This window comes from Canis aureus, chromosome X, assembly GCF_053574225.1.
Source record: "Canis aureus isolate CA01 chromosome X, VMU_Caureus_v.1.0, whole genome shotgun sequence".
NCBI lineage: Eukaryota > Metazoa > Chordata > Mammalia > Carnivora > Canidae > Canis > Canis aureus.
In genome coordinates, this window is record NC_135649.1 from 14,188,701 (window position 1) to 14,203,333 (window position 14,633).

The 14,633-nt window shown below is 42.3% G+C and overlaps 1 protein-coding gene across 1 annotated transcript in view; it reads right to left on the reverse strand.

Annotated features, from left to right (window-relative positions):
- Positions 1-13,304, reverse strand: part of F9 (coagulation factor IX) — a 32,632-nt gene extending 19,328 nt beyond the window's left edge. The window contains exons 1-4 of the mRNA XM_077888051.1: positions 13,001-13,304; positions 6,953-7,116; positions 6,727-6,751; positions 2,327-2,440 (exon numbers count right to left, since the gene is read on the reverse strand). Coding sequence (XP_077744177.1) covers positions 2,327-2,440; positions 6,727-6,751; positions 6,953-7,116; positions 13,001-13,067 — 370 coding nt within the window. The 5' untranslated portion in view covers positions 13,068-13,304. The remainder of the gene's footprint in view (positions 1-2,326; positions 2,441-6,726; positions 6,752-6,952; positions 7,117-13,000) is intronic.
- Between the last annotated feature and the right edge of the window lie 1,329 nt (positions 13,305-14,633).

Below are 14,633 nucleotides of genomic sequence, written 5' to 3' on the forward strand. Positions count from 1 at the left end.
GCATTCCCGCTTTGTCTCTGACTTGCACCAAGGAGATGTTTCTAGACTTTGATCTGGGAGGCTGGGGGAGATGAATATTTCCTAGAGGCCAGATGTGATGGTAGATGCAGTTCAACTGCAGAGCCCCTTACCAAACCAAAATGTGGGGAATCTGAGGCCTGAGGTGGTGGCAGCTGTAGACTTACCACTTCTGCTGTGTGGCCCATAGCTTCACGTGAGTAGCAAAACCTCTGTGTTTGTATTTACCTTCCTCAGGGTAATTCTCCTTCATTAAAGTGTCTTTATTTTAAACTAAAGACATTTAGGAATATTTAATGCTAAACACTATTTTTTTAATTGCTCCTAATTTTATTTTATTTTTTTAAAGTAAGCCCTATGCCCAAAAGGGGGCTTGAACTCACAACCCCAAGATCCAGAGTTGTATACTCTGCTGACTGAGCCGGGCAGGCTCACTAAATGTTATTTTCAATTCTACAATGTGGCCTACGTTTTTAACTGAGATTAATTGAGTTATTCATTCCCTCAGCTCCAATGGTTATATTAGTTAAGCTGATAATGAGTAACTACTCCAAAGATTTCTGTAGGTTTCCATAATAGCAGGATCAGATTTATCTACGTAAGTCTAAATTTGAAATTAGAACCTTTCAGATGAAAGTAGCACTGCAGAGATCTTCAGCGAATTACCACACCCACAAGAAAGGTAACCCAGGCATTGGTTTGCCCCCATGCTGGGAAATCTAAGGGAATGGGAATTCAAGCCAGGGGTACCAGTTCATCCACCTGCATCCACTCTTTTCTTTCTTTTTAAATGTTTTTGCCCTGCTGCTTTTCCTTTTCTTATCTTCTATTCTTTTTTATCTTTTGGATCTCAAAGGAAGATGATCAGTGGAGCTCTCTTTAGTACCGAAAAGATTTCTGAACATTACGGGTGACTTTTCTTCCTTTCTCTATAGGACAAGTACAGCCGCTGAGTTTCATTTTGTTTTATGCCTTTTTCATCTGTATGTCAGATGAATTGCTAGTATTAATAGAGTCCTGCTAATTTTCTACTCTTTGCCCTTAGTCAGGTAGCCTGTGCTGTTGAATTCTTTCCCTAGGATTGCATCTCCATTCTTTTGGAATTTCAGAGGGGAGAGAGAATCTGTCATTAGCATGGTGTGCCTTTCACAAACATAATACCAGTAATCTTGCATCCAGAGATAATAAACAAGTAGGAGAAGAACTTAGGATTTACTGCTCCAATTGCCAAAAATCCCAGGGGGGGAATATTCTAGGCTATGAGAGAAAAGATGTACAGTGCTCCTAGATTTGCTGTGTAACTCTTTCAATGTAATCCATATAAGTCAAATTCAGGAGTGAGCTCTGAGTTTTGTTAACAAATTTAACATGAGAAGTGGTTAGTATGTGCAGAGAAGTGCCTGTTTTATGGAGAACTGGCCTCCTCATATCTCAGTTCTGTATTTCATTGACATCCACTGCCTATGTTGATAATGATTTAGTCATGAGTTCAGACAATTGTATGGGTTCGATTTTCTTTGCATTTTGTGAATGGAGAAGTGTGGGCTTTGGTCAAGCTGAAGTTCAAGTTCTGACTCCATCATTTACTGCCTCTGTGCTTCTGGCCTGTCTGAGCTACAGTTTCCTCATCTGAATAGGATGAGGATAATAATGGTACTGACCACATACGGTTGTATTGAGGATTAATAAGTGAGGGGAGCATCATTACCAACTGATATTAGCAACCAAATATTATTGCTCCTACTGTAGTTTCTTGAACTCATCCCAGAAACTATGACCACAGACCAGATGAATGTTTATAAGCTTTGAAAGTATGTGCTTTATACGATGGAATATTATTCAGCCTTTTAAAAAAGGAAATCCTGTCATATGCAACAACACAGATGAACCTGGAGGACATGATGCTAAGTGATGAGTCAGTCATAGAAGGACAAATCCTGCATGATTCTACTTATTTGAGGCAGTGTCTGCAATAGGCAGACACATAGAAACAGAGAATATAATTGTGCTTGCCAGGGGCTGAGGGAAGGGGAAAGGGGGAGCTGCCATTTAGTGGGTATATGGGTTCAGTTATGCAGGATGAAGGAGTTCTAGAGATGTGCTGTACAACACAGTGCCTAGAGTGACCAATACTGTATTGTACACTTCCAAATTTGTTAAGAGTATAGATCTTCCATTAAGTGTTCCTTACCACAATAAGAATATGTTTTTAAGAGAAAATTATGATATATAAATACTGCATTTTCCAGTTTCATCCAGTTTCACAGGGAAACATGGAACCATGAGTAATCAAAAAATGACCACTTACCTAATTCACAGTTCTTTCCTTCAAATCCAGCTCGACACCAACATTCATAGGAATTAATGTCATCCTTGCATACACCGTCATTTAAACATGGATTGGATTCACATTGATCTCCATCTTTGAAATAGGTTAAGAAGTTGAATTAGCAAATAAACTGCTTAGAATGCCTCTGTGTGCAGATTCCTGGGGAGGGGAGCCTGATTTTAGAGTCAGAACTGCTGACGCTGTTGATTATGGGATGCCCCTGTCTTCCAGAGTTTCTTTTTTTTTTTTAAGATTTTATTTATTTATTCATGAGAGACGGAGGGGGCGTGCTGAGACATAGGCAGAGGGAGAAGCAGGCTCCACACAGGGAGCCCCATGTGGGACTCGATCCCAGGCCTCCAGGACCATGCCCTGGGCCGAAGGCAGGCAGGCACCAAACCTCTGAGCCACCCAGGGGTCCCCTCTTCCAGAGTTTCTAAGAGCAACCCAAACAGAGGTTCTTAGGCTACTATCCTAGGAAATTGCTCTGAGGAAGGCATGCATGTAGTTTATGCAACCCAAGGGAAGAGGAAGACTGAGAAGAATGTCAGAGGTTAGAAATGTACTATATGAGCACAGGGGGAGAAGGGTTTTCATTCCTTTCTTCTAGAATGACGACAGGTTAGTTCTGAATCAAATCACATGACTCTAACGATGATTATCACTATGTCCTACCAGAGCCTGCTATGGCAGGTCTTGCAGAGCATGCGGAGCTGGATAGCATATGGTACTTCCACTCAAGGAACTGGCAGTTTAAACTTGTAGCAAATGCATCTACTTCTTTCTGGTATCATTTAATTCTATAAAGTATAGTATGTAGCAATGGTTCAGAACAATAGAAGAGATGCCAAAAGCATCTCTCACTGCTTGAAGATAGTCTGCTGTCTATGAGTTAGGTCCCAAATGGTATGGTAAAGTGAGAAGCAACTTTTATTTAAGAGATTTCTTTTAAGTTTTATTTAAAAATTTTTTTTTAGTTCTTTAAAATTAATTCCAGTTAGTCGACATACAGTGTTATATTAGTTTCGGGTGAGAAACAGACTTTACCACAAAGAATAAAAAACGAGAAGGTTCTGAAGATACGCTTTATTTATATATAGATTGGCTGTGTTTCCTTTCTACCTTTCCTGAAGTTTGTACGTTTACAGTGCTCTTGAGAGCCTTTGAAGACACTGATGATAAGAAAACAGGACAAAGGAATAGGCAAGCGGGGAAGGGTCAGGATGAGAAGGGAACCTTTAAGTCTGGTTTCTGAAAGCTCTGGCTCAATCCATACTTCTAAGGAAGCTTCAGGAGAAAGGGATGAATAGAACCAGAAGGGAGACTGGTACACACTTTGAGCAGAGAAACAGCCCTGTCACCCATTCACTGGGTGTTATTCTGTATGTTAGTAAATTGAACACCAATAAAAAAAAAAAAAAAAAAAAAAAAAAAAAGAAATAAATAAAATAGAAAACAGAAAAATAAAAAAAAAAAATAAAATAAAATAAAAACCAAGATATGGGAAAAAAAAAAAAAAAAAAAAAAAAAAAAAAAAAGAAACAGCCCTGAAGGAAAAATAAGAGCTAGGTCAGCAAGAAGAAGAGGTAAGGATGACATAAGAATGAACGAAAAAGAAAGAAGGGGATGATGAAAGAGGAATTTCTAATTATTAGTCCAACTTTAGAGCAAAACTCCATGCCATCTAGTGTGTCGATGTGGCTGCCCTACAGAGAGGATTAGCTCATCTGTCATACTCTTGGTCAGCAGTACGCGTCCCGGTCCCATTGACTAAGGGCTCACATCCCTTTCTCAGAAATAGTCCCTCTCTGGAAAATCTGCTTGCTAGAAAGATTAGACCTTGTCCCCTCTGCCCCTTGATCCAGTGTGCTTTTGCACAGATAGTTCAATTTGTTCCAATTCTGTGAAAACAAAATACGTTATCTCTGGTTTATTATTATTGATGTTCAAACTGGTCTAAAAAACGAGCCACATTTGCACTTTATATTATAGACCAACATATCTGAATTATTTAGGATGTTTCACTGAAAGGGTCTGGGCTTGCAGCCAGCTACACAGCAACTCATTTGCTGAGACATATCTTTAAAATGAGTATCATTTTAGCTGCATATAGCCCTCCTTTGGGTGCTTGTCTGTGTGTACTTTGGGCTCAGGCAAAGCTACAGACAGTAGGGGTCAAAGACATCAAGGGACAAGCCCTTGCCAAGCGAGAGATTCCTGTTTAAGGCTGCTGGGTGGCTGTTTAATGAATCACTGCATCTGGCTCTGAAGGCCGGGAGGAGTGATAGTGAGAAGCAAGGGCTTGCCCGTTGGAGAAGTTGGGTTCTCTCCTGGGCCCCGTGACTCCCCAGCTGGGTGACCTTTGGCAAGTCTTGTAGCCTCCCTGAGCCTCAGCATCCTCTGTAAAATGAGGTACATAATGCTTTTCTCACAGGGTTGGTGTGAGGATTAAATATGATAAGCACTCTGTAAACTGTAAAGTGCTGGACAGATGCTGGCTAATGTACTTGGACGATCTTTCTTCTTCAACTAGACTCTGTCCTTGTTGATAGTAGAGAATAAGGCAGGCATGACGGGCCTGCACCATGCAGAGTGTGACAGCCCATACAGTAAGAAATAGCATCGGTTATTTGCGGGGGGTGGTGGTGGTTAGGAATCTTGGCTGCAAGTGAAAAGAGGCATGGAGTTATTTTTATTTTGCTTTTTTGTTCTCAATTTTTGGTGGATGAAGCAGTAGTAAAAGAATCCTGCCCCTGATATCCCTGAGATATCTTTGCCCCACGTACAGTAAACAATGTGGCCTGTGACCTAGAAGGCAGGAGGCTTACCTTCAAAATATGGTTCTTACAGGGTCCTGACCAACCCCTGCTGGGGAGGGGGGACAATCAGGAAGTCATGGGAACTTAAATACAGCCAGGATCTTTTTGGGGGTGCGGGAGTAGAAATTGAATGGCTTTTAAAAATATATCACAAGGGGCACCTGGCTGGCCCCAGTCAGTGGAGTGTGTGACTCTTGATCTTGGGGTTGTGGGTTCAAACCCCATGTTGGGAGTAGAGATCAATTAAAAAATAAAATCTTAAAAAATATATATCACAAGATGTAAAGTTTTAAATATAATAGAAATAGAGAATAAAAAGATTCATTTGGACTAACTGAGGGGGAATACCAGAGTAGAGAACTGACATGGTAGGATTCATTACTACCAATAAGGAAAGTCAGAGAAAGTAAATGTAATGGAGAGGCCCTCATTCTCCCTTAGGATTTAAAAAGAAAAGTGGAGAAGTTATGAGTTTCTCAAGTGTGGACAAGTCTAATAGTGTTCCAGAATAGCAACTGGAAAATAGAACTAGATCTCAAATTGCTGAAACTCAGTGGATTTGCTGTCCAGGATCTGTCCCTGTGGATGGTCTTGGATAAGTCAACCTGTGGAACTTCTGCTGCCTCAAAATCCTGCTGCTGGATTTTACATTCGTTTTAAAGCTTAGTTCTCATGAAAGTTTTTACTTTTCCTCCTTTTGGTCAATTCATTCAACAAATATTTACTCAGCGCTTCTGTATTCAACATACCGGGAATACATCAATAAACAAAACACTTGAGCGCCACTGCCAGTATGAAACCTGCATTCTGATGAGGCAGGGAAAACAGATAATAAATAGTATAAGTAAGAGCATTCATTAAATGTTACCTCAGATGGTGAAAAGTGCTGTGAAAAATAGTAGAGGAGGTTGCAGTGCCTAGGTGATGGGGTTACAGGGTGGCAGGTGGAAGTATTAAGAGATGATCAGGGTAGGCTTCATGGAGATGGTGACGTTTGGGTAAAGAGGTGGGGGAGTGAGCCTAGGGGGGAACCTGGCAAAAGAGATCCCATGTTCAATGAACAGTCAGGTCCGAGACCAAAGCAGAAGCATTCCGGAGTGTGCAGGGAGCAGCTGGGAGGCCAGGATGGCTGGCCCCCTCCTCCCCATCCACGTGTGCGGAGGAGAGGGTCTGAGGGCCAGGACAATCATGGGGGGCTGTGTAGGCCATCATAAAGGAGGAAGACTTCTAAGCAATAAACACTTAAGTTGGTCAGCATTTTCACATTCTCAACCGAGGACACAAACTCTCACTCAGTCCCCAGATACAGTCATCTAGTTTCTTTCTTCCAGCTGCTTGGGCTGCAGCAATGTCTCTTTGAAGCCCTAGGGAGGAGTCGGCTGATGTGCCAGCAGGTATCGCCCATGCTGGCATAAACCTGTCATATATCACCATCGAGTCTTGGGTAAAAGAGTCCAACTCTTTTGACAGAGTTTAATATATTGTATGTTTACACAGAGAAAAGATACCTAATTCTCAAATGTTTCCTATATCAGCTAGAGGAAAAAATTAATTGCTTACCAACATATTGCTTCCAAAATTCAGTCTGTAAAGAAAAAGAGGACAAGTTAGTGGTAGTATCTAAAATATTTTGGATCTGAAAAAAAAATATTTTGGATTTAATTCCTTGCCTTTTATAATATTTATAATACATATATATGGATAGATATCTTAAAATTCCAAAGAGAAGTTTCTTTTTCAGTTTTCTGTACTTTGCATCTGAAGAACATTACACACAAATACTCACGGTTTTTTCAGTGTTTTCAAAAACTTCCCGTGCTTCTTCAAAACTGCACTTTTCTTCTATACATTCTCTCTCAAGGTTCCCTCGAACAAACTCTTCCAGTTTACCTGAATTATACCTCTTTGGCCGACTCAGAATTTTGGTGGCATTTTCACGATCAAGAAAAACTGAAATTCAAAAGAACTATTCTTTAGCTTTAGGAAAAAGAAAACATCATGAAAATTAAATACATCTCTTAAGAAAGGCTTTGTTTTTAATCCAAGTAATCCCAAAGCCAATTTATCTTCAGGGCACAGAGCCAAAATCTGTGATGTCCTCATGGTACTGTATACACATGGAGATTTAGGAATTAAAATTCAATTTGGCTTTTAGTCAAGAGAGCTCCAGTAATGAAAGGTCAGATTTTCAATCGCATTTGAATTTACTTTGGATGAAAAAGAAAGTTCTCAAATAAGCAGTTAACTTCACACTTTGTCATCATTTGAAAATAGCTAATTGCAGATCCTTGCAGGGTGATCCATCACCCTGGCTGGGCTGTGTTCGCACGATGTGGTTGCCCAAATGACTCTGCAACAAATTTCTCTTGGAAGAACGGAAGCATAATTGTAGTCCAGCTGCAAATGCAACCCCAGTGTCTCTCACTGGATGTTAAAGAAAAACCACTGCATTAATTTATTTTCAGACTCACAACACCTTTGGTTGGCATGTGTTAGGGGAATTCCAATGACGTAAGTCTTTCTCTGGGATTCAGGAATGTGACTGACTTAGGCTGTGACTGCCTAGCCTTTGGGGACACTCCCAACTCTGGAGGATTGAGGTCTCTAACCTCATTCTCTCCTTCCCTCCCTCTCTCCCCACATTCAAAGCTCACTCTCTGTCTCTGCGTATGTCTCTCTAGATAGATCTAGAAAACATATCTGTATCTATAATTAATAGCAGGAACCCAAGAAGTTGCTGGAGTTGTTCCTTTCTTCAAGGGACTATCTGCTACCATCTCAACAGGACAGAGTGCTTATAAGATGGACTTTCCACAGGCTCCTGGGTGGCTCAGTCAGTTAAGCGTCTGCCTTCGGCTCAGGTCATGATCCTGGGGTCTTGGGATTGAGCTCTATGTTGGGCTCCCTCGATGGAGAGCCTGCTTCTCCCTCTCCCTCTGAAGCTTCCCCTGCTTGTGCTCTCTCTCTCTCTCTATCAAATAAATAAAGTCTTTAAAAAAAAAGATGAACTTTCCAGGCATTTTGGGCCTGCTTTCTCATGAATTCAAAAAAGCAGGAGGAAGAGGAGGAAGAGAAAGAGGAAGGGAAGGGGAGAAGGAGAAGAAGAACTAAATCATATTCCCTTATTTTCATTGCAGCTGTTCACTTTGTGGAGACTTCGAGTCCCCTGACAAACCTCACTTTTCTCTTGCTCTGCGAGTCTCCTTGGACTTCACTCTTTTTTCCTCCTGAATTTAGCTTAGACTTTTTCTCTTCAACTCTTGCCAATGTTCTCAATTCCCTACACTTCTTCCTCTGTGCTGCGATACCCTGCAACTCCAAGCACTAGATCAGTGCAGCCATCTGCCTGTCTGCCCTCCCGAGGCAGCTGAGCGCTGTGAGAGAAAATCACCAGGCTGCAGGTGGGCCCATCACACCGTGATGCCTCCCGCCTCCCCGCCAGGCCCTCCCCTCTGCTTGGCAATTTGTTTGCTTGGCCCTGGGCTCCCTGCCTATAGCATCTACGTTTGCATCCAGTTACAGTGCAGCTGGGTGGAAAAACAGGGGTTTGCAGTCAGACACACCCGGATTTGTACAATCTATCTACCACCTGTTGGCCGTGAGACGTTAGGCAAGTGACATAATCTCGGAAGCTTAACTTGATCAAATGCAAAAACAGTGGTATGATAAGAAAATCTACCTCCCAATGTTGTTGATATAGGAGTGGTGGGATAATATGTGTACATGGTATGTGGTGTACACTGGTCCTCTCTCCCCCCCTGCTTGTCTCATGCTGGCCTGCCTTCCCGTTTCTCAATTCCCTTTAGCGCCTTAATGCACTTTTCTGTAGCTCTTTCCCTTCTTCACTCTCGTCCATATAATGAAATGACTATTGTCAGGATCAGCAATGACTTCCTAAAGGATAGTTTTGAGTTTATGTACTACTTCTCAACTGCTCTGAAACATTTCTAATGCTGGATCTCTCTCTCTCTCTCTCTCTCTCTCTCTCTCTCTCTCTCTCTAGGATGCTCTTCCCATGAGGTCATTCCGCTGGCTCTTCCCTTTGCTCTAACTCTTGTTATTCATCCACTGCTTGAACCAATGCATTCCTAGTTGTACGCCTCCCCCTTAAATGTTCAGAGTGCCCTCAGGGTCCTGCCTCCGCTCTGAAACATTTCTAATGCTTGATCTCTCTCTCTCTCTCTCTCTTTCCAGGGTGCTCTTCCCATGAAGTCATTCTGCTGGCTCTTCCCTTTGCTCTAACTCTTGTTATTCATCCACTGCTTGAACCAATGCTTTCCTCGTTGTATGCCCCTCCCCTTAAATGTTCAGAGTGCTCTCAGGGTCCTGCCTCAGCCTGTTCATGCCATACGTCTTTACCAGGGCCAGGACTGGGGCAAGGTAAACGAGGCATCTAGGGCACAAAACGTAAAGAGACACTGTCTCTCAGCGTGCACAGGCAGGTACATTCATGCTCCATGTACTTTGCTTGCCTCCCCCTGGTCCAGCCCTGAATCTCTCAACACCATTTTCTGAGCCCTCACCACAGTCAGCCCAGCACTAGCCACCACGTTATCCGTGCTCACTCCCTGCACCCTCACACACGTGGCTGGAACTGCTCTTTCTACAACAGTGAGTTCCAAATACCCATCTCTGGTCAGATACATCTTCTGAGTTCCAGATCCTCTTTCTAGCTCCCTAACTGTATATTGTCCTGCAACTAATCAGAGCTGATGTTTATCTACTGCTTCTGAAGTGCTGGACACCATGCCCAGTGCTTTGTGGCCATTATTTCATTCCATCCTCACGGCGGTCCCATGAGATAGATCCTGTCCTCTCATTGTAAGTGAGAAAAATGGAACTTCAGAGAGGTTAAGTAACTTGGCCCAGGTAACATACTCAAGTGTCAGAGCCAGGATTTAGACTTTGGGCAGTCAGATGGCATAGCCCGTGCTTGTAGGTACTATGCCGTGTCCTGTGATCACGTTAGATGCCCAAGACGTACTCTCCACGCTTCTCTGAACCTGTTACCCTTCCATGGCCAGATGGCTAAGTCATCATTTCTACTTCCTTAATGTCACTTGAATTCCTTTTCCTCTTCTCTGTCTGCACAGAGAAGCTAATGGCCAGGCTCAGGCCCTCATGCCTTCCCCAGATGATTGTAGTGGTTTCAGAACAGTCTCCCAAGTCTTGCCATCATTTCCTCAAATGGTTCATTAGAATGTTGCCAGACTGCTGATAGGTAATGGGGGGGGGGGGGGACTAAAGAGTACACTTACCAGGATGAGCACTGCATAATGTATACAACTGTTGAGTCACTCTGTTGTACACCTGAAACTAATATAATACTGTATGCTACCCATACTGGAATTGAAATAAAAAACTTAATAAGAAATAGTAAAAAAAAGAGAATGTTGTCAGACTGAGCATTCTAGATCAGCCATCAGTGCTATTCCCATTTACACTTCTTTTTAAAAAGATTTTATTTATTTATTCGGGAGAAAGAGAGCATGTGTGAGAGAGTACGAGCAGGAGAATGGCAGAAGGAGAGGGAGAAGCAGGCTCCCAGCCAGGCAGGGAGCCCGAACAGGGAGCCCAACTTGGGGCTTGATCTCAGGACCCTGGGATCATGACCTGAGCCGAAGGCAGAGGCTTAACCAACCGAGCCACCCAGGTGCCCCTACACTTCTGATGACTCAATAATTGGGTTCTGTGGTCCAGATTCCTTCATTTCAGAGCTTCATTATCTGGTGACCTGACCCTGTCAGCTATCCTACCTCACCTGTCATATTTAATATTCCAAACATCCTGAGTTCCTGAAAGACCTCACATTCTTTGTGGATCACACATGTGATTCTCTTTGCATAGAATGCCCTAGATCAGACATTTAAGAAGAGTGAACCTATTCATCTTTTAAGATCCAACCAAAGATACTCTCTGTCAAGTGTTTTCCCAGTTAATGTATTGCTCTCTCTATGGTCCTTTAGTACCTGGCTCACACTTTGTCCTATTACATTGAAATCTCTCCCCTGACTTCATGGTGCTTTGGGTCAAAGAGGGAGTCTGGATTATCCCTGTGCCCCTAATATCTCACCCCGGTACCTGGCACCATAGTAGTTGCTCAGTTTTGTGAAGTTTTGTAAAGCGTATGGACTGAAGCTGTCTTTCATTCATTCATTTCATGTCTTCATTCTGAATGAAAGACCTCTTCAGCCCATACACCTTATAAAACTGAATTGGTTTCACAGAAATTTTGATTTCAAAATTCTAAACCAATGCAAGTAATACCTAAGGGCAGCAGTCATGAAAATGTAACATCTCTGTAAGTCATTCACAGAAACAGCTTTTAGAAGCCAGTGACAGCTGAAGAGCAGAAGAGAGTGCTGCATTAGTACTGGCCATCCTTTGGGAAATTCCCCTGGCTTTCTCCTCAAGGGCCTGTTATCTCTGACTACAGTGACTCCAGAATCAGACTGCCTTTCGCCTCAGTATTGTCTGAGGGTCGTATATTTAGCCTCTCTTCGGGGTTTATCTCTTCTAGCCATTATTTCCCCAGTGCTGAAATCCTAGTCCCCCCCTGCCCCCACCGCCTGCCATATGTATACTTTTTTTCAACATGTGAGGTCTTCAGGGGAGCAGTAGCCCTCTTGAAATGTCCATTATCTCACCACTTATCCTGAAGGAAGGGCTTGGATCTTTTGTCCTCCTAGATCTCACACTGATGAGATATGTGTAAAGACTTAGCTTTATGTCCTACTTTGTGAATTTTCCAGCTACATTTCTTTATTTCTTCACTCTACCCACTTGGCCACTTTGATTTAACCTTTGCATTCTCATATCATCATTTCTGCATTTCAGTCTGACATCATGTCTGGAGTGGGCAATACGGAGCCAGTCTGCTTTCTGGGGACCCTTAGGGTTGGCACCCCTGATCCTGGCACTGTCAGCTACTAGATTTGATTATAGTAGGTTGACAAGTAAGGGTGATAAATGCTTCCTGTGAGAACACACTGTTTGCCTAAATGGGGTAATTTCTTCCCTGGGTGCCTTCCTTTGGGAAGTGCATAAAGTCACTGAAGTGAAAAAAACAAGTGCATTATTGCATTAACTAAGTTCCTACTGCTTGTGTCAATTTTTGGACTTGTTTTGCTCAAGTGAGTATTGGGTTTCCCTGTGTATTAACTCTGAGATGTTTCTTTTTTTTTTTTTCTCTGAGATGTTTCGAATCAGAGAGAAAATAATTTTTTTCCCAATTCATGAAAAACTTTAGGAATAAGTAACAGCTTCATAATGAAAAACTCATTTTAAGTAAAACTTAAAATTGTAGGTATATGATTTTATGGCTATTTAAATTTAGAGGCTTGTTAAAATTAGAGGTTCAGTTCTAAAATTTAGAAACACATCAGATATCTTAAAATCAAACTGTGTAAATAAAACCGATGTTGGTGGCTGTAATGTGACACACGCCATTTTGATCTCAAAGTGGTAGGTTAACCCAAAACGACAGACTTAATGAGTTCCTCACATGCTGCTGTTTCCTGGTTAAGACATTTTCCCCACTCTTAGTGTTCTTTAACCAAGGAGATTGTTTTCCAAGCAGGATCACGTTGCCTAACAGTGTCCATTTAAAAAAAAAAAGGAAAGATATCGTAAGCATTGTAAATCTGTTTAGTTTTAGCAATAAAGAAGGCACAGCTACCAGAGAACCAGTACTTACCAACCCACATGCTGACGACTAGAATCTTAAACGTTGCTGTCAAACTCTGTAACCGTTAGTTAGTGGAGAAGATAGCACCAGGCATTTCTACAGCTAGAAGACAAGCATACTCAATGTATCTTTAAAAAGGAAACCAACCTGCACATTCGGCACTGAGTAGATATCCTAAAAGGCAGACGGTGACGAGGCCCGATGCTTCTGCCATGATCCTATTCAGGCGCTGCCTAACCTTTGCTGATGAATTGTGCAAGGAGCAAGGTTGACCAGTTGTTCCAAAGTACAAGTTGAGCTGTATTTACTTCTGGGAAATAGTGTCCATCTCCCTCAGTGGGTCTTTGGGCTATTTCCAGTGGCCTCTTGGGTTAAGAGTGTAGGCAGTGTTCATCTTTAAAGCTCGCCTCTGATTCTGTGGGCTTCTGCCACTGTGGCTGATTGGAGGCTGAAGCCGGAAGTGACACATCCTCGGAACAAGGTGGGATATAATGGCTACGGTTGCTGTGGCAGCAAAATTCACCCGTTGGATCCGTCTTTATCCTTGTCCAGGAGCACTAACGTCATGTAGTTTAAAGGGACGGGCTCCTGAATGGTTTGGTTGCTTAAGTGCCCGGCTTTTGGTTTTGGCTCAGGTCGTGATCTCAGGGTCGCGGGAGGGAGCCCCATGTTGGGCCCCAAGCTAAATGTAGAGTCTGCTTGAGATTCTTTCTCCCTCTGCCCCTCCCCTCTACACGCTCCCCCTCTCTCAAATAAATAAATAAACCTTAAAAAAAAAAGAGAGAACAAAGTCACAAAGTCATTTGGTTATCTACCTTAAAACACTCCAGTGCTTACATTCCCAGTCACCTGGTGAATCCTTTATGTTCTTCCTCATAATGAGTTGATCAGTTTTGTTGTGCCATGTACTCATATATGAAATATGAGGACCCTGTCTCAGAACATATGTATGTGGGCAGCCCTGGTGGCTCAGCAGTTTAGTGCCACCTGCAGCCCAGGGTGTGATCCTGGAGACATACGATCTAGTACCCCATCGGACTCCTTGTGTGGAGCCTGCTTCTCCCTCTGCCTATGCCTCTGCGATTCTCTCTCTCTCTCTCTCTCTCTCTGTGTCTCTCATAAGAGAGACCTGTGTGTCTCTCATGTGTGTCTCATAAATAAATAAATCTTTTTTTAAATTTAAATATTTAAGAACTGTGTGTGTGTGTGTGTTTTAAAGATTTTATTTATTCATGAGACACACACACACACACACAGAGGCAGAGACACAGGCAGAGGGAGAAGCAGGCTCCATGCAGGGAGCCCGACGTGGGACTCGATCCTGGGTCTCCAGGATCACACCCTGGACTGAAGGTGGTGCTAACCGCTGAGCCACTGGGGCTGCCCGATATTCTTCATTTCTTTGTGTAAATCCAAATTTCAATCTGTTATAATTTTTCATCACTCTGAATAATTTTCTTTAATTATTTTGATAGCATAGGTCTTCTTATGAATTTTCTCAACTTGTATTTGAAACTATAACTATTTTACCTTCATTTTCAAAAAGCAATTTGGTTGGGCAGCCCTGGTTGTTTAACATTTAATCAAGTGCCAAACTGTTTTCCAAAATGGATGTATCACTTTGTATTCTCACCAGAAATGAGTGAATGATCCAGTTTCTTGGCATCTTTGCCACATTTCATATTGTCACTGTTTTTTACTTTAGACACTTTGATAGGTGTGTTGTGCTAGCTCGTTGTGTTTTAATTTGTATTTCCCCAAGACTAATGATGTTAAACAC